Source organism: Palaemon carinicauda, chromosome 21, assembly GCF_036898095.1.
Source record: "Palaemon carinicauda isolate YSFRI2023 chromosome 21, ASM3689809v2, whole genome shotgun sequence".
Lineage (NCBI taxonomy): Eukaryota > Metazoa > Arthropoda > Malacostraca > Decapoda > Palaemonidae > Palaemon > Palaemon carinicauda.
In genome coordinates, this window is record NC_090745.1 from 51,710,703 (window position 1) to 51,729,576 (window position 18,874).

At 41.3% G+C, this 18,874-nt stretch overlaps 1 protein-coding gene across 2 annotated transcripts in view; it reads right to left on the bottom strand.

Annotated features, from left to right (window-relative positions):
• LOC137615276 (gamma-tubulin complex component 4-like) overlaps positions 1-18,874 on the bottom strand; it is an 818,550-nt gene that overhangs the window by 195,801 nt on the left and 603,875 nt on the right. For both annotated transcript variants that reach the window (XM_068345005.1, XM_068345006.1), the window contains exon 8: positions 2,602-2,746. In XM_068345005.1, the coding sequence (XP_068201106.1) occupies positions 2,602-2,746 (145 nt within the window). The remainder of the gene's footprint in view (positions 1-2,601; positions 2,747-18,874) is intronic.

An 18,874-nucleotide genomic window follows, 5' to 3' on the forward strand; every position in this document is an offset into this window, starting at 1 on the left:
TGACGCCTGGCGTCATGGTGTCCAAAAACTTGATGCCCGGAGCCATGAAGTCCGTGTTTTTGATGCTCGGCTTCATGACTTACTTTTATTTTTACTTTTAGGGGTTTATTTCTCGCCCTCCATCAGACACTAAGAGTCTGTTCAGGCGGGCATTGATGTGTGAAAATAATTTCTTTCCAGTTTATATTTTGCTCTGGATTATTTGCTAGCATTTGTATTCAGGCTCAATAGTTTTCAGATCACTATTATTATAACACTTTTCAAAGATATAAGTATTCAGGTTTTTTGTGAAAGATGCCACATTTTTGCTATTCTTGACATCAAGCGGAAGGTCGATGAAGAGTCTCGGTGCAGCATAACAAAAAGTTCTTCCTCCTATTGCATGATTCACACTAATTTTGAATAGTCTATATAGGTCAACATCATGTCTAACTCTTACAGCAGCGTTAGTAGCTTGACGTCCAAGGCTCTAACGCTCGGCGTTACGACGTCCAACTTCTTGACGCTCTGCGTCATGACTTCCAAGGTTCTGAAGCTCGGCGTCAAAACCTCCAACTTCTTGACGTTCGGCGTCATGCCTTCAAGGGTTCTGACGTTCGGCGTCATGCCTTCCAGGGTTCTGACGTTCGGCGTCATGCCTTCCAGGGTTCTGACGCTTGGCGTCACGATGTCCAGTTTCTTGACGCTTGGCTTTCCGACGCTTGGTATCATGGGGTTTAGAATCCTGACGTTGGCGTCATGACGAGAACAACTCTCTTCTTGTCTGCAGGCTGCTCTTTTGGCTCATACCGAAGTAGAGGGCCGCTTGGCCGGAGGACTTCCCTCTGAGTAGGAAGGGAAATACATAAGATGCCAGCCCCATCTGTGAACTGCGTCATCCGACGGCGAAAATAACACTTTTACCTCGCCTTTCCCATGACGAGGGCGAGCGTCGTGGGAAGCGTCAACAGGTACGCTTGAGGGGACGACTGCTCGGGAGCTAACGCCTCTCACCTCCCTTCGCCTGTAGACATTCCTTCTTCCAGGGGTTAGGGAGCTTGGAAGAGGTCCAGGGCTAGGAGAACGACAGGTCTGAGCAGCCTCACCCTCCACTGCACTGATTTTAGCACTGACACTTGCACTTTTTAACTCTTTCACATCGGACCATAATTTAATCCTGCCAGCTGCGAGAGATTCTACTCTTTCGCCAAGGGCTTGAATGAGAATCCAATAGGCTAACAATTAATATTAGTATTCCCATTATCGAAATATTAAATAACGATACAAAGTATTTTGTGGGACTGTATCGATCGTCATGAGTACTACGTAGCGTAAATTTGACTCTAAGCTAGTTTTATTTAATCTCTGGACAAATATTTTCTGAAAAACAAAATATGATATTTTCATAATAAAATAAATTTTTGAACATACTTACCCGGTAGTTATATATATAGCTATACGTCCCTGACGTCCGGCAGAAATTTCAAAACTCGCGGCAATCGTAGATTGGGTAGCCAGGTGTAACACCTGCGCGCCCTCCAGCGAGGTACCTGGAACCATTCCATGATTCCTCAGATCTTCCATGCCCATAGTCTCTAGAGGGGAGGAGGGTGGGAATTAAATTATATATAACTACCGGGTAAGTATGTTAAAAAATTTATTTTATTATGAAAATATCATTTTTAAACCCGAAACTGACACGCACCATCAAAAACATAAAATTCAACAATGCAATGTAAAAGCAAACATAAAATAAAGTCCAAAGCATCGTATTGCTAAAATAATACTAGCTAACGTGAAACTTATAAAATAAACTAAGTGAACACGAGAAATAAGGGCGATCGGGTACAATAACAAGACGTCCAAGCTAGCTGGACTCAACTTAGACGACGAAAAGGAAGCCATCATACAAAGAAAAACTTCAAAAAAGCTGATAAAGAGCTCACAACGAAACAACAAAAAACAATAGGTCTATGCTGCAAGGAAAATAATGGGGCTTCAGAGACGAACGCGGGCACCTTAGGGTGAGAGGATATGTAACAGCTCCTCACTTATCCTTCCTCTAGTTGATTAGACTGGGTAAAGTCTATTGGGGGTGCAGATATCTATGGTTATCTTCGGATACATCCCTGATTATACACAATATTTTAGGATGGTCGTTCCGGGGGTTAGAACCCCATGATACCTGACAGTAATTCTCTTGTAATATCACTCGCAGAAATATTATACAGTAGGAAGCTGCCGAAGGGAACTTCCATCAGGACGACATGGCTCAAGCCCAAAAAAGACAATAGATTTGATACATTTTGTAGTGCTGACTCCCAGACTTTGAACAGCTTCGCAGATACAGAAAATTTATTTGTCAAAACTAGCAACCGCATAAATGGGGAATCGCATATTTCGGGACCGAACTGTAAGTTTAGAAAATTTGAAATTCCTTTGTTAGTAGGTGATACCTAAGAGTAATCAAAATTTTTCAGATTCTAAATATTGATTATATACAAAATTTTTTACTTTACTCTCCTAGGAACACCATGAGTACTTAGATAAAATAAAACATTATTATATTTTGGACACTGTCATAATGTTTATATATAAAAAAAATATCTATAGATTACTTACCATTAGTAGAACCAGCTGCCTTCATAAAATGAGTGAGGGCTGGAATTAGGGCTTGATAGAGTTCTCCTCGACCGAGGAGATAAACAGCCTTTAAGTCATGAAGCACTGTTACTAAACTTGCATCCATTACAAGCTTGCATACCTCCTGTAAATACAACCATAAACAAATTTCATTTTTACAATCACCCTTACTGTAAGGAAGTAAATGACAGACATCAAAGCTTTACCTAAAAGATATTGTTTGTTCTACACTACAATTGTTTAATTGTGAGATCAATATACCTTTATGATGATACTTTCAGATATAACCATAATAGGATGCAGAAAGTCATCTCATATATAATATCTATCACACTACAATCATTCACAAATTAAGTGTAATACATTTAAATGTATAAAACTGACAACAATACCGTCTTCTATTGGATTATTATTATTAAAAGATCTAACACTCAAATGAGTAAAGCTCAGGAATAAAAAAATATATTATGAGGTAAAATCTATGATGAAAATAAATTTATATCTTATCTATAAAACCTACAGTATGTTTCTAAAAAAAAAAAAAAAAAGTTGAAATCTTAAAAACAGAAATTTTCAGGTTGACAAACTTTTGTTACCAAAATATGATACTCTCTCTCTTTCGAAAACTTTACAATTGCTAAAAATATGTTCATTGATTAAATTACAGTGAGATTGATTGCAACTTGGTAATGCTTCACGAGATGTGAGCATCTATTACTAATGTCTAAGTTTTGTATAACCTATGCTCAATCAGGCTAAAATGACTTCAATCTTCCTTTATTTTTGCATTGCAGATTCACTTAGAGAAACAATTGGCTTTATTTCTCTCATTACCACCAGATTTTGTTATTCCACTGATCTGGCCATTTTGTGGCTATGAAATGTTTCAAGTGGGATATACTGTACTTACTATTTTTATTATTGTGATTATTTGCTAAGCTACAATCCTAGTTGGAAAAGCAAGATGCTATAAGCCCAGGGAAAAGTAGCTCAGTGAGGAAAGGAAACAAGGAAATAAGAATATTTTAAGAGCAGTAACAGCAATAAAATAAATATTTCATATATAAACTATAATTACTTTAAAAAAATAAGAGGAAGAGAAATAAGATAGAATAGTGTGCCCAAGTGCACCCCCAAGCAAGCGAACTCTACCCCAACACAGGGGAAGACCATGGTACAGAGGCTATGGTACTACCCAAAACTAGAGAACAATGGTTTAATTTTGGAGTGTCCTTCTCCTAGAAGAGCTGCTTACCATAGCTAGAGTCTCTTCTACCCTTACTAAGAGGAAAGTAGCCACAAAATTACAGTGCAGTAGTTAACCCCTTGAGAGAAGAAATGTTTGGTAATCTCAGAGTTGTTAGGTATAAGAGGACAGAGGAGAACATGTAAAGAATAGGCTAGACTTTTAAGTGTATGTGTAGGCAAAGGGAAAATGGACCGTAAATAGAGAGAAGGATACAACTTTGAGTATTGTTACAGTTCAACTTCACGCCCCATAACTTTGGTCTAGAAAACACGCAATGAGCTTGTTTTCTAGACAAAACCACATATGTGTATATAGCATAAAAAGTAATGGGCCAAGATCACTCCTTCCTTGAGGGACACAATGTATCACATTCCTAAACTCCCTATGGTGTCCATCAACAACAACTCTTTGCAATCTATTACTTAAAAATTCAATAAAGATGCTGAAAAATGACCCACCCACTACCCACTGTTTACGTTTAAAAACAAGGGCCTCATGATTAACACAGTTAAAGGAAGCAAACACTAAAATCAAGGCCAATCATATGAACTTCCTGTCCACAATCAATAGATTTCTGTACAGCATTGCAGATTGTAAGAAGGGTATGACATGCTCCAAGGCCTTTGCAAAAGCTAAATTGCAAACTAAGGAACAGATGATTTCCTTCAGCAAACCCATTTAAACGTTTTGTCAAAAGACGTTTACAAACTTTAAGTAATATGGGAGTTATGGAAATTTTGCGGTAATCAGCTGAACTTAAGCTACCATAAATTCATTTACATAATGAAGTAACATTACCAATTTCACAAGTGCTTTAAGAACCCCTTCTTGTTAATTTGTGTTGAAATATCTGATAACTTAGGAGCTAAGATATCTGCATTTAAAAAAAAGAAAAAAAAAGCCATAAGCATCAAGGTCCATTAAGAGAGCTTTAATTTCACGAGACCGAAAAGCTAACCTGGGTAGTTTAATCTAAAGAAAATACGAATGAGGAAGATCAAGTTTCTCATCATTCTACTGTTATCAGCTGAAGGGACTGAGGGAGATGCTAGAGTGTAATTTTCTAATGAATGGATACAGTCCGCCCTTGCTTTTTGCTGGTTCATTCTTTGCGATTTCCCTCCTTTGTGACAAAGAAAACCTCATAACCTATTAATACAAAATCCCATACTCGCGGGTTTCTGAGAAGTACTCTTCTAGCACGGCAATTTCAAACAGCCCATACTCCTTTGCACCGGGCTTGCTTTGCGCCACTCATGGAATCACTCGTGCTTCGTGTGTCCTCGTGTATACATCTGCATCACCTCAGCATATTTTGCCCAACTTTTGCCTTGCCTTTGTTTCAATATCATGGCCCCAAGAGAGCTGCTTCTACTTAAGAAAAGACTGCTAAATGGCAGAGGAAGGTCATGACCTTTGAAAAAAAGGTTAAAGTGTTGGATAAGGGTAAGGACGGGATGAAATACGCTGCCATTGGAAGACTTTTTGGCGTGAATGACAGAGCCATGAGGTTTTAGAGAATGCAGTGAGGATTAGTACTGTCATGGCTGCTAGTGCCCCTCGCAGTGCAAAGGTTGTGTCCAGGGTGAGGGAAAAGGGCATGATTAAGATGGATAATGTCTTTTGTGGATTGAGAACCAGCATCATAAGGGCATCGCTGTCGACTAGCTTATCATCCATAAGAAAAGTCTCTATTCCACTTCACGGAGGTTGATCCCCAACAGTCTACTAATCAAGATGCCGCAACCCTAGAGACGTCTTTCCAAGCCAGCAAAGGTTGGTTTGAAAAATTTTGCAGCATTTTGGGATAAAAAACATGAAGATTACAGGGTAGTCAGCTTCTGCGGACCACAAGGCAGCAGCACATTTCATGGACGAGCTTCCAAAGCTCATCGTGAAGAAGGGGTACAAGCCAGATCAAGTGTGGAATATGGATGAAACTGGTATTTTATAGACATTTTATATTTAAAATTCCTGTTCTGTAGTTCCCATTAGTTTATGCAATGTAGTTAATTTATTAAAATCTTGTTTCATTTTAGCTTGAAATTTGCCTTAAAATACTACTGCTAGAGAGTTATGGGGTCCTTTGACTGGCCAGACACTATTACATTGGATCCTTCTCTCTGGTTACGGTTTATTTTCCCTTTGCCTATTCATTACAGATTCTCCTTTGTCCTCATACATCTGACAATACTGAGATTAGCAAATAATTCTTCTTCACCCAAAACGTTACTGCATTGTAATTGTTCAGTGGCCACTTTCCTCTTGGGAAGGGTAGAAGAGACTCTTTAGCTGTGGTAAGCAACTCTTCTAGGAGAAGGGCACCGGGCTTGCTTTGCGCCACTCATGGAATCACTCGTGCTTCGTGTGTCCTCGTGTATACATCTGCATCACCTCAGCATATTTTGCCCAACTTTTGCCTTGCCTTTGTTTCAATATCATGGCCCCAAGAGAGCTGCTTCTACTTAAGAAAAGACTGCTAAATGGCAGAGGAAGGTCATGACCTTTGAAAAAAAGGTTAAAGTGTTGGATAAGGGTAAGGACGGGATGAAATACGCTGCCATTGGAAGGCTTTTTGGCGTGAATGATAGAGCCATGAGGTTTTAGAGAATGCAGTGAGGATTAGTACTGTCATGGCTGCTAGTGCCCCTCGCAGTGCAAAGGTTGTGTCCAGGGTGAGGGAAAAGGGCATGATTAAGATGGATAATGTCTTTTGTGGATTGAGAACCAGCATCATAAGGGCATCGCTGTCAACTAGCTTATCCTCCATAAGAAAAGTCTCTATTCCACTTCACGGAGGTTGATCCCCAACAGTCTACTAATCAAGATGCCGCAACCCTAGAGACGTCTTTCCAAGCCAGCAAAGGTTGGTTTGAAAAATTTTGCAGCATTTTGGGATAAAAAACATGAAGATTACAGGGTAGTCAGCTTCTGCTGACCACAAGGCAGCAGCACATTTCATGGACGAGCTTCCAAAGCTCATCGTGAAGAAGGGGTACAAGCCAGATCAAGTGTGGAATATGGATGAAACTGGTATTTTATAGACATTTTATATTTAAAATTCCTGTTCTGTAGTTCCCATTAGTTTATGCAATGTAGTTAATTTATTAAAATCTTGTTTCATTTTAGCTTGAAATTTGCCTAAAAATACTACTGCTAGAGAGTTATGGGGTCCTTTGACTGGCCAGACACTATTACATTGGATCCTTCTCTCTGGTTACGGTTTATTTTCCCTTTACCTATTCATTACAGATTCTCCTTTGTCCTCATACATCTGACAATACTGAGATTAGCAAATAATTCTTCTTCACCCAAAACGTTACTGCATTGTAATTGTTCAGTGGCCACTTTCCTCTTGGGAAGGGTAGAAGAGACTCTTTAGCTGTGGTAAGCAACTCTTCTAGGAGAAGGGCACTCCAAAATCAAACCATTGTACTCTAGTCTCAGGTAGTGCCATAGCCTCTGTACCATGGTCTGCCACTTTCTTGGGTAGGAGTTCTCTTGCTTGAGGGTACACTCGGGCACACTATTCTATCTTATTTTTTTCCTCGTCTTTTTTTAGTTTTAATAGTTTATATTTATATTTCAATGTTATTACGATTCTTGGAATATTTTATTTTTCCTTGTTTCCTTTCCTCACTGGGCTATTTTCCCTGTTGGGGCCCCTGGGCTTATAGCATCCTGCTTTTCCAACTAGGGTTGTAGCTTAGCTTTTAATAATAATAATAATGATATTCTTATACAACACATTTATTATTTTTTTCCCAGGTTTGGTTTGGAAGACGAACCCTCAGTAAATGTTCATTGTCAAGGAGGAACACCGTGTTTCTGGTTTTAAGGTACCAAGGGACAAATAGGCTAATGATGCAATATTTTCCCATTTCTCTAATTCAAATGATTAAAAATTAAATTTCTTTTTAATTCAATTACAGTAAATTAGGTTACTGTACTACAGTATTATTATCATCATCATTACAGGCAAAGATATAACCTTAGTTGGAAAAGCACGATGCTATAAGCCAAAGGGTTCTAACAGAGAAAAATAGCCCAGTGATGAAAGGAAACACTGAAATAAATAAACTACAAGAAAAGTAATAAACATCAAAATATAATATCTTAAGAAAAGTAACATTAAAATAGATATTTCATATATAAACTATAAAAACTTCAGAAAACAAGAGGGAGAGAAATATGAGAGAACAGCATGCCCCAGTGTACCCTCAAGCAAGAGAACTCTAATCAAAGATGGTGGAAGGCCATGATACAGAGGCTATGGCACTACCCAAAAATAGCGAACAATAGTTTGATTTTGAAGTGTCCATCTCTTAGAAGAGCTGCTTACCATGGCTAGAGAGTCTCTTCTACCCTTACCAAGAGGAAAGTAGCCAATGAAAAATTACAGTGCAGTAGTCAACCCCTTGAGTAAAGAAGAAGTGTTTGGTAACGTCAGTGTTGTCAGGTGTATGAGGACAAAAGAGAATGAGAAAAGAATAGGTCAGACTATCGGTGCCTGAGCAGGCCAGGACAAAATGAGCCGTAACCAGAGAGAAGGATCCATTGCAGTACTGTCTGGCCAGTCAAAGGACCCAATAACTCTCAAGTGGTATTATCTAATCAGGTTGGTGGTGCCCCGACCAATCTACTACCTACAGTACTTATCAGTCATGTGTATTGTATTCTAATGGATGTGCTTCTTTCTGACTTCCGCAAGTGTACATTGATTATGTGCGGTAATGCCGACAGCCATCTTATTAAACACAGCTTTATTTATAAGGTGGCAAGGCCCCGTGCACTTCAGGGTCTCAACTTGAATTTACTGCCTGTGTATTGGATGCACAACAAGAAGGCATGGACAACAAAGGAGATCTTCCAAAGCTGGTTTCAGTGCTGCTTCTTGCCAGAGGTAAAGGACTACCTTGAGAGGAAGGGCATGGAGTTTAAGGTCCTCTTCACACTTGACAATGCTCCTGGACAGCTATCCTCCACCAGGGCGACGGTCCCTAATATTCAAGTTGTGTTCTTTCCTCCGAACACCACTGCCCTCATCCAGCATACGGACCAATTGGTAATAACTTTGAGGGCCAGTACAGCTGATGTGTGATAGCACGACTCCAACATGGCACCAACAATGACACAGACCTCAACGTGATGGGTTACTGGAAGAAGTTCACGATGGTAGGTTGTCCGTTTGTTGTCGAAGACTCCTTCCACGATGTCGAACCAAAGACATTAAATGCCTGCTTAAAATGTGTTTGGCCAGGGTGCATTGAGGATTTTGGCGGCTTCAGTCCTGACAAAGCCTTCTAACAGACTGTTTAGAAATTTGTGACTTTGGCGAAGGCAGTCAAGTCAAAGGCTTCAAGGAAGTGGCTGAGAACGACCTAGCAGAATTAATCCATTCAATAAGGGAGGAAGAGATCAATTAACAAGACAAGGAGGAAGAAGGCCTCACACTTGAAAATTTGACGGAGAGGTCAAGAATGTTGAAGGACTTGAAGCAAAAGGGTGTACTAACTAGATCATTCCTTGGTGCAGTCCCTGAAATTCATGTGAGCGAGTAATGATGGTGAGCGAGGAATGATGGTTTTGCTGGCTAAAAAATATCTTGGATGAGATGAAGAGGTCAGCGAAGCAGCTTCACATCACAACGGTTTTCCTCCGTCACGAGAAACCAGAAACCAACCCCCTGCAGAGTTTGACCCTGAGCCTAAGTATCAAGCAACACCACCACCTCCTCTAACAACAGAATCTCCTGCCACTGAAACCCCTCCTCCAGATTTCACAAGGCAGCGGAGTGATGATGATGGCATAGACAATCCTTCTCCCTTTGCAGAATGGTAAGATATTTTTCTAGGAATATTTTTTCCATATCTTTGTCTCCATTAGGTGAAAAGACCGAAATCTATAAAAGGAGGGTTAAAAATTGAAGAACACTGCTTTTATTTTGTACAGTAGGTCCAATGAAAAGAAACACAAAAGGAACAGTAGTCTTTTATTGTTTCCAAAGACTCATAAATGTAACAGTAATCAATGCAACATTATATACAGTAGATATGTACAGAAAACCGAAGTTTTCAGACCCCAAAATTATGTAAAAGAGTAGTAAAATAGTAACACTCATGACATAAAAGGAAAATATCAGCTTTGATTCTTTATAAATTTAATTAGTACTTTGAAAAGAAGAACCTTGATTCCTGTGTAAGATTGTAAGCCTACAAAGGACATAGATTGGAAAAAATTTAAGGAAGAGGCAACTTTTATAGTCCTGACAAGATGATATAATATCAGGGTCAGCCCTTCTGATGAAATAGGTGAGTGTAGACCCTAACTGTTTCAGAGAAAGATTAGATCCTGTGGGCTCCCCTTTAAAAAGTAGACCAGCTTTAAAGGCCGGCTCTTTAACACGTAGGCTTTCAAGCACTCCAGGGGCATAGAGAAGGAACCTTCTGTAGTGGAACAATCTTTCAGGGCCCCCAGTATTTTATGGGATGTTCGTTTTTTTGCCAAGAATGCAGGATTTGGGTAAATATTTTCCTTCCCCGATTCCGAGAATGAGATGTGGCCATCATCACTTAAAAGGGCCGCAATTTCACTGACTCTAGCACCAGAAACCCTAACAGGCAAAAAGATAGACTTTTGAGTAAGATCCCTCAGGGAGATAGAGGCCTTATCTATCACAGGAGAAGTGAAGGGCCTTATCCAACGTTCATGAAATAGCCTTGGGAGGAGCATTAGGATTCAGTCTAGCACAAGCCTTCAGAATCTTATTGAACAACTCGCTATTAATTTCAATATCAAAATCATAAGCAATGGGTCTAGTTAATGCCAACTTACATCAGGCAGTAGCTATAGATTGATTGATTGTTTTCAAGTTTTCAGGCATCCTGACATCTAAGGTCATTGATGTCGATATCATTAATTTCATATAACAATTAATAGAATACAGTGGAACCTCTACACACGAATGTATCTACATCCGAATTTTCCAACATCCAAAGTAAAATTCGAGCAAATTTTTTACTCTACACCCGAATTTTATTTCGACACACGAAGTAAACATTACGCCATTGAGCGTCAAGTGCTCAGTTCTCCATTCTTGTGTGTATCATGTGGTTGTCCTCTGTTTGGTCTGTTATTAACAGTGCTTATTTTCTTCCTTTTCTCACATTTCCTTTTTGATTTTACCTATAATCATGGTGCCTAAAAAGCTAAGTTTCAGTACAGGAAGAAGGCAATTCTTTCATTAGAATTGAAGCAAGAAATTATAGAAAAACATGAGAGCAGTGTGCATGTGAGTGATACTGTATGGCTAAACAATATGGCCGGAATAGGCCTATGATCTCGAGGATCATCAAGCTGAAGGCAGCCATTAAAGCAAATAACCATCGAAGGGGATCACCATTATTACAAGACATCTTAGCAATACCCTGGAAGAGATAGAACGCCTTTTGTTGATAGGGATAAAGGACAAAGAGATTGTTGGCTACGATCATTTGTGAGAAGGGCCAGCGTGATGAACAGAAAGAAAGAAAAAAGTGAAGCAAAGAAAACTATGATAGCATTAACAAGCTCTTTTAAATAAGACTTCTCTCCTTTTCTGTTTCTCTCTAAACATAGCATTAACATGTTCTTTAAATAAAATCTCTCTCTCTCTCTCTCTCTCTCTCTCTCTCTCTCTCTCTCTCTCTCTCTCTCTCTCTCTCTCTCTCTCTCGTTCTTCTTCGCTGTTATAGTGTTAGATACGTCTATTATTTTTTTTTCCGAGAGAGAGAGAGAGAGAGAGAGAGAGAGATTAAACAAAAATGTGTTTAAAGTACATGTGATTTCTGGGTCGATCTGTGACGGCCGGTGAAAAGGGTCCTTCTTTACACTTTTCTAATATAAATTTTCCAAATATACTAGAGAAAGATAAAAGCATGGAATGCAGAGGTTACAACCCTCGCGCGAACACCTTGTTGGTGTCGTGTATTTAACAAGGGCGTGTGAAAACCACTATTCACAGGCTGTCTTCCATTTAGATAATCCCTTCATCAAAGGGGAGGGCCGTGACAGGCCCTAAAGAATACAGTTGGGCTACCCCACCGACACCTACTACTCGCGCTCTCCAGGTCATCCTTCTGTTTTGGACTTGCCCGCAAAGTTGATAAGTGTTTTGCCCAGTGTTTTTCGAAAGTGATTGTCGTTAATTCAACATGACTGACGTTGCTACTTCACCTTTACCAATGTTAAGTACCATAGTTTGTTTTGACAGTTTATTTCAGTACCGGGCATTTGTTCCTTTTCCAGTATTGTGGATTTAGTTTTGGAAGCGGTTGGCCTGCCTCGGTATCGGCAGCCATTTTGGGTATTGTTCGCTTCAGTAGATTTTCAAGTTAATTTTGCCCATCTGGTACTCTGTCATCCAGCTTACGTTTTATGACCAATTTTATTATCATTATTTATTATTGGTTTTTACTATGGTATTTATTTGCTAGCAAGTCCAATTTGGACCTACGAAGAATAGCGATTTAGTCTTTGTTATAGTTATGTTCACACCTCAGGAAGGTGCTCGATTTAGACTATATCTTTATGTTTATTTGTTACGTTGTCGTTATTCTTCGTTCTTGGTTATTACAATTACTAAGGAAAAAAAAAAAAAAGCAATCAAATTTATTATTTTTCTTACATTATTGAGTGATGTTAGTTTTTATTATGTAACCTTGAGAGCGTGAGCATAGAGTGCTCGTTTTCTGTTTCTAAAGTTATGAGTTACCCCTTCTCTCGTTTTCTTTATTAAGCTTGAGTAAGAGGTGGATTTCTCGTTTTCCGTTTTTATACGATCACGAGTTATTCCTGCCTCCTCTTATTCTCCGAGTTGATGATATTACGTTTAATGATATTCACGTTTTATTGTTGTGGTTACTGTTAATAGAGCTAGCACTACTAATAGGTTACGTTAGTGTATGAGTCATTATTTGGGGTCGCTTTATGCCGACACCCTTAGCTCCGCCTTGAATTATACTCCGCTATAATGGATACTCATTGGGTGTGAACTAGTCAGATATTTGGAGTGCAACGGTCAAATCCGGCACTCAGACTCCGGCTGCGGCCTTTTGCACACGAACCTTTGTCATGATTGATCACAATTACATTATTACGGTCCCTTTATTCATCGAATCTCCAGCTTCACTGGAGATAACACAGACATTCAGTATTGAGGAATGTTATCGTACCGCTGAGGGTCACGATTTCACGATGACGGACCTTTGTCACTGGATCTCCGGTACAAACAGAGATCAATCAGACGATCAGAACCGGAGTTAACATTTTGATCAATCAGACGATCAGAACCAGGGTATGAACCCTTTTTCATGAATAATCACAATTTCGTTATTACGGTCCTTTTCATCGAATCTCCGGCTTAACCAGATATCGCACAGGCGTTCAGCATCGAGGTTAATATTAGCTTTCCTCTGATGTTCACGTTTTCACTATGACGGACTTTTGTCACCGGTGTCATTCCGGTGGCAACAGAGACCACTCAGACCACGGGTGGCCAATCTTTTGTTTTAGCTGTAAAGGAAAGGATTTAACATGAATACAAAGTAAACTGTACTTACTTTAATGACACTTTGAATTTGCGTTGGTAATATTCATTAGCTATTCTTGAAAGTCCTAATGAAAATATATGAACATAATTAGCAATTTTAAAGAAAAGTCATTTAATTTACTATCTTTGGGGTATAGTGCGACACTTGTAATCATGAAATGCGCCACTGTTGGTGCATGCGCCATAGGTTGGCCACCCCTGACTCAGACGTTCAGAACCGGGGTTTACATTATTTTACCGATGAGGTTTATAGTTACATGTTATGTGGTTACTGGATATTAGTATTCTATTGATTCATCTGTTCACTGACCAGAGTCTCAAGGAACAGTAGATAGCCTCTCATGGCATGGTTGGTTTCGACCTGGCTTTTTATTAGAAGGGGGTAGCGTTCGGTTCCAAGTACTGAGTAGAAATTTATTTCTATTTGAACACGATGTTGTATGGATATTTATCCATATTTATACATAGCTATAATTAAATATATGCATAAATATAGGCATTTTTATTAGTTATAGTTATACGGCTGATCCCAGCCTGTGAATAGGATCACTAACCAGAGTTTCAAGGAACATCCAGACTTATGTCCCCTTTCTTTTACAGAAGGTACGCCTACATGGTATGGTTCCCGGAGTCATGCACGCTCTGTTACGAGCTGTCCTCGCTACTCCGGACACATGATGTAAGTTGGTTCTAATATGTTTCCTTTTGATATCCTTTGGCGATGAATTAATTTGATCCGGATTAATGTATGCATTGCTTATTGAGGAGAACGGTCTACTCCTTCATCACTAATCCCCTCACTTCTTTCAGGATGATGATGAATCTCTCCGGCCTGCAAGAGAGGCTCTCCGCCCTTGGGTATCAAGGTTTGGAAGGAATGCTCCATCTAGAGGACCCTATCTCCTCGGAGTGTCCTCTCTAGGGTTGGACATCGACCCCATGGACGGGCAGGTAGGTGGTGATGAGTTTTGAGCCTTCAGCTTTGCAATTACCTGCGTCACCGACCTAGGACCCTCAAAGGATCCTGATGTTCATATTACCTTGCATAAAACCGTGACTGCTAAAAGCAACACATTCTAGGGAAAGCCAAGGGGCTATGACGGAGCTCAAAGATATGGTGGTGAGTCGGATCCATTCAGGAACTCGGATGACTCCCCCTACAGCCCCAGGCGTATCGAAGTAACCTCCTTCGATAAAAACAACACATAGAAATTTGCCTTACATGTCCCATGTATAGATGGTACCATAACTCTGGATGGCATAGACGTCCGCCCTCTGGAGGACCTAGGATTTACTCTCAGGGACTAGAATTCCCATTCAACGGATTCGTTCGATTGAAAGAGCATGCCTTGGTTAGGTTAGACAAGGTACCGAAGGTAACGGTATTATTTCCTAAAGGGCAGGCCCGATCTGTCTGGACCAGGATGTTGTCGGTCTGGGGGGTACGATAATTCCAAGCTCACCCCACACAATGGGGAATACGCCATATCTACAGCTGCTCTCATTGTTGCCTTGCCTATTATGGATAAATGGACAGGTCTTACTATTCAAGCTGACAAAGAAGGTTCGGCCATACCGGCTCTTAAAGAGCCGGACCCCACCTCGTGGAGACCCTAGCCTCGATTTATCCCACTGAGACTTTGTTTCGGATATTCAGGAAGAACCAATCTCTGCCCTTCCAATTCGACCTACATGTTTGGTGGTCTGATCGGGTTAGTTGTGGGAAATACGTTCTGTCTGAGGCCTCTATCAGACACGAATCGAGCAGGCTGATAGTTTCCTCCTGATGAGGTAAAACCCTCTTCCCTCAGGAGGAGGTGAACAAGGTTCTAAAAGATGATACGAGAGCAACCCAAAATTGCAGGAAAGGCAGGGCCTCACTGCCAGAAAGAAAGTCGAAGACCAAAAGCAAGCTTTCTTCAAGAAGAAGCAGAGAGTTGCCCTCTACAAAACGAACCGGGGTCACTGCCATCAATAGTCAGTTACCCACTCGACATCACAGTCTTCCTCTGATTCGACGACTATGCATCCGGATCCCCCCTCATCAGGTGGGATAACTCACTGGTTCCCCAGGTACACAGCCCAACCCCGTTTGGATGCCCTCGCCTGCATACAGCCCTAGCTCTGAACCCTCAGGTTCTTTTCGTGGACACCAGAGAGGAAGATATAGGAGTAGAAGACAGTTCCGCCATCAAGGCGGACCTAGGAAAAAGAGGGCTCGGGGAAGGAAAGGACCTAGGTTCACTCCCTCACAACGAGGTAGTCCCGGTAGGGGAGAGACTTTACCACTTTCAAGTCCATTGGACCTTCGGTCCGTGGGGTCATAGCATAATCTCTAAAGGTTTGAGGTGGAAACGGCCACAAGGTCCTCCTCCTCCCCCGGTGACCCTCTCCCAGAAACCCACTCCCATCCTGAAAGAGTACACCACAGAGTTACTCAAGAAGAAAGCAATCAAACGGGACCGATCACCGAAGTTCCAAGGCCGCCTGTTCACAATTCCGAAGAAAGGCTTGTCGGCATTGAGAGTGGACCGGGACTTGTCAAAGCTAAACTCTTACATTCTCTGCGGCAAGTTCCGGATGATGACTATCTCTCAGGTACGGACCTCACTTCCCCGTGGGGCCGTCACCACCTCTGTCGATCTTACCGACGACTATTATCAAGTGCCTATAGCTCGAAACTTCTCTTCTTATCTGGGTTTCCGCCAAGGCAGGAAAGCCTTTGCGTTCAAGACAGGCTCTTCAGCCTCAACACTGATCCCAGGATATTCACGAAACTGGGAGAGACAGTGTTAGAACAACTCAGGAACCAAGAGATACAGATCATGGCTTATCTGGACGGTTGGCTCATTTGGGCCCGGTCGGCCATAGAAGGCAACAGAGCTACGAAGGAAGTACTTCGATTTCTCGACAACCTGTGATTTCGGGTCAATCTCCAAAAGTCTCGCCTGCAACCATCAGGCCACTTAGAATGGTTAGACATTCAGTGGCACCTTTAGAAGCACACGTTGTCTCTCCCTTCCAAAAAGGTAAGAGGAATAGCTTCCAAGATCAAGAATTTTCTCAAACACAAACAGATGTCCAGAAGAACCTTAGAAAGTATCATCGGCCTTCTCCGATTCACTTCAATAACAAAAATTCAAAGACATCAATCGAGTTTGGAGAAAGAGAGCTACAGTACCTTTAAGAGACAAGGTCTCGAAGATCCCCTCTGTCTTGAAAATGAGACTATGCCCATGGTCCGAACCGAAGAACCTCTCCAAATCGGTTCCCCTACAATTCCCACCTCCACAAGAGACATTCTATACAGCCACGCCTCTAAGTGGATGGGAGGATTACTCCGAACATCAGATGTTTCAGGGGTCTTGGTCACCCGCCATGAAACAGACCCATATCAATGTTCTCGAAGCCATGGCAGTGTTCTTGACCCTGAAGAGACTCTCTCCTCCGAGGTCGACCCACATCAGAGTAGTGTCAGACAGCACAGACGTGGTACACTGCGTCAATAGGGGAGGATCAAAGTCACCCAACCTGAATTGGATCCTGGTCACTATCTTCGCCTGGCCAACAGAAAAGAACTGGATCCTGTCAGTAACTCACCTTGCGGGAGTCCAGAATGTGAGAGCAGACTCACTAGCCAGGACGAAACCACTGGAGTCAGAATGGTCTCTAGACATAATTTCATTCCGGTGGATACTCAGGAACCATTAAAAGAAGGTTTACCTTTTTCCCCCAGTGAATCTTCTAATGAGACTTTTACACAAACTACGCTCCTTCCGGGGGGCAGTGGTTTTAGTACCACCTCACTGGCCAAGAACAGTTGGTTTCCTCTCCTCCTCGAGTTGAAACTCCGTCCCTTCCGGATTCCGTTCCCCAAACTGACTCAAGTAATCCAAACTCACTGTGTCAGATTGCTCAAGGGTAGCCGAAACTCTGACTTTGTGGACTACAGGAAGCTTGCAGCTCGTAGAGACACGAACATTGAACCGGAAATCGATCTCTTCATCGAATCAGACAAAAGGGACTCGACAATTCGCCAATATAATTCGGCCGTTAACAACTAGCAGATTCCCTAAGAGTTCAGACCATACTCGTATGTCTCCGAATATAGACATCTCTTTCTTGAGGTTCTTATTTGGCAAAGGCCTAAGAGTTAGCACTTTAACCACCATCAAGAAAGCTTTGAAGAAGATCTTCCTTGTTGGGTTTAACATTAACCTAGCTGATTCCTATTTCTCATCTATTCCAAAAACATGTGCTAGGCTTTGACCTTCGGTTTGGCCACAAAAGGACTCTGGTCTATGAACGGTGTCCTCAAAACTTGAGCCGGACACGGACAATGAATCCTACTCTTATCACTCTTCTTAGGAAGACTTTATTTCTAACGGCTTTGGCCTCAGGTAATGGAATATCAGAACTAGCAGCTCTCTCACGAACCCGGAAAACATAGATTTCCTCCCTACAGCCGAAGAACTCCTTTCTCCAGACAATGATTTCCTAGCTAAGAAATAAGGATCCGCAAAATAGGTGCTCCCCTCGGAAGATTATTCTTCTTCCCCAGGATCTTTTCTCTGTGTTCAGTCACTACTCTCAAGGCCTTTTTAGCTAGAACTGCCACCCGCTCGTCTGGCCCCTTGGTTATCGGGGAACAAGGAGGTACTATTTCCATTCACGGCATCAGGCAACAAATCCTCTACTTCTTTAAACATACTAATCCGGAATCATTTCCCCAGGCTCATGATATACGGACAGTAGAAACCTACATCAATTACTTCCAGAACAGGGACTATGACGATTTTTAAACAAAAAATATACGGGTTGGAAATCCCCTATGGTTGTTTTACGCCACTATCTAAGATTTTACAGGCCCTTAAATACCCGACGATGGCAGCGGGGAGCCTATTCCCTCTCCATTAATCTCTGCTTCTTCCTTCCTTCCATCTCTTCTCTTCTCCCTCCTACCCGCCACTCACACCACGTCGTCACTCTCTTGGGTAGTTTGTTAGCCCTATGATATTTGCCATGTTTAATTCCTATGGTTTAACTGTTATTGTAGTTATCATTCCTTTAAGGTTTAGCTATGCTTAGACATGTAAGGTTTGATGCCTTTTGCGATTTGACACTCTGTTGATTCCTTGTCGTCTTAGTTATTTAGCCTTACGCTCCCTATGTCATTTGGCTAGTTGGTAATTGGACGTTTCTTACATTATTATATTATATTATTGTCGTACATGGTGATTGTATTCTCCGCATTATGTTATTACTTTGTTGGGCTTGGAAGGCATTCTCTGGTACATTTTCACCGGCCGTCACAGATTGACCCAGAAAAAGGATTTTGACGAAGGAAAAATCTATTACTGGGGAGAGACCTGTGACGCCCGGTGAAACCCTTCCCGGTTATTTTTGTACGGACC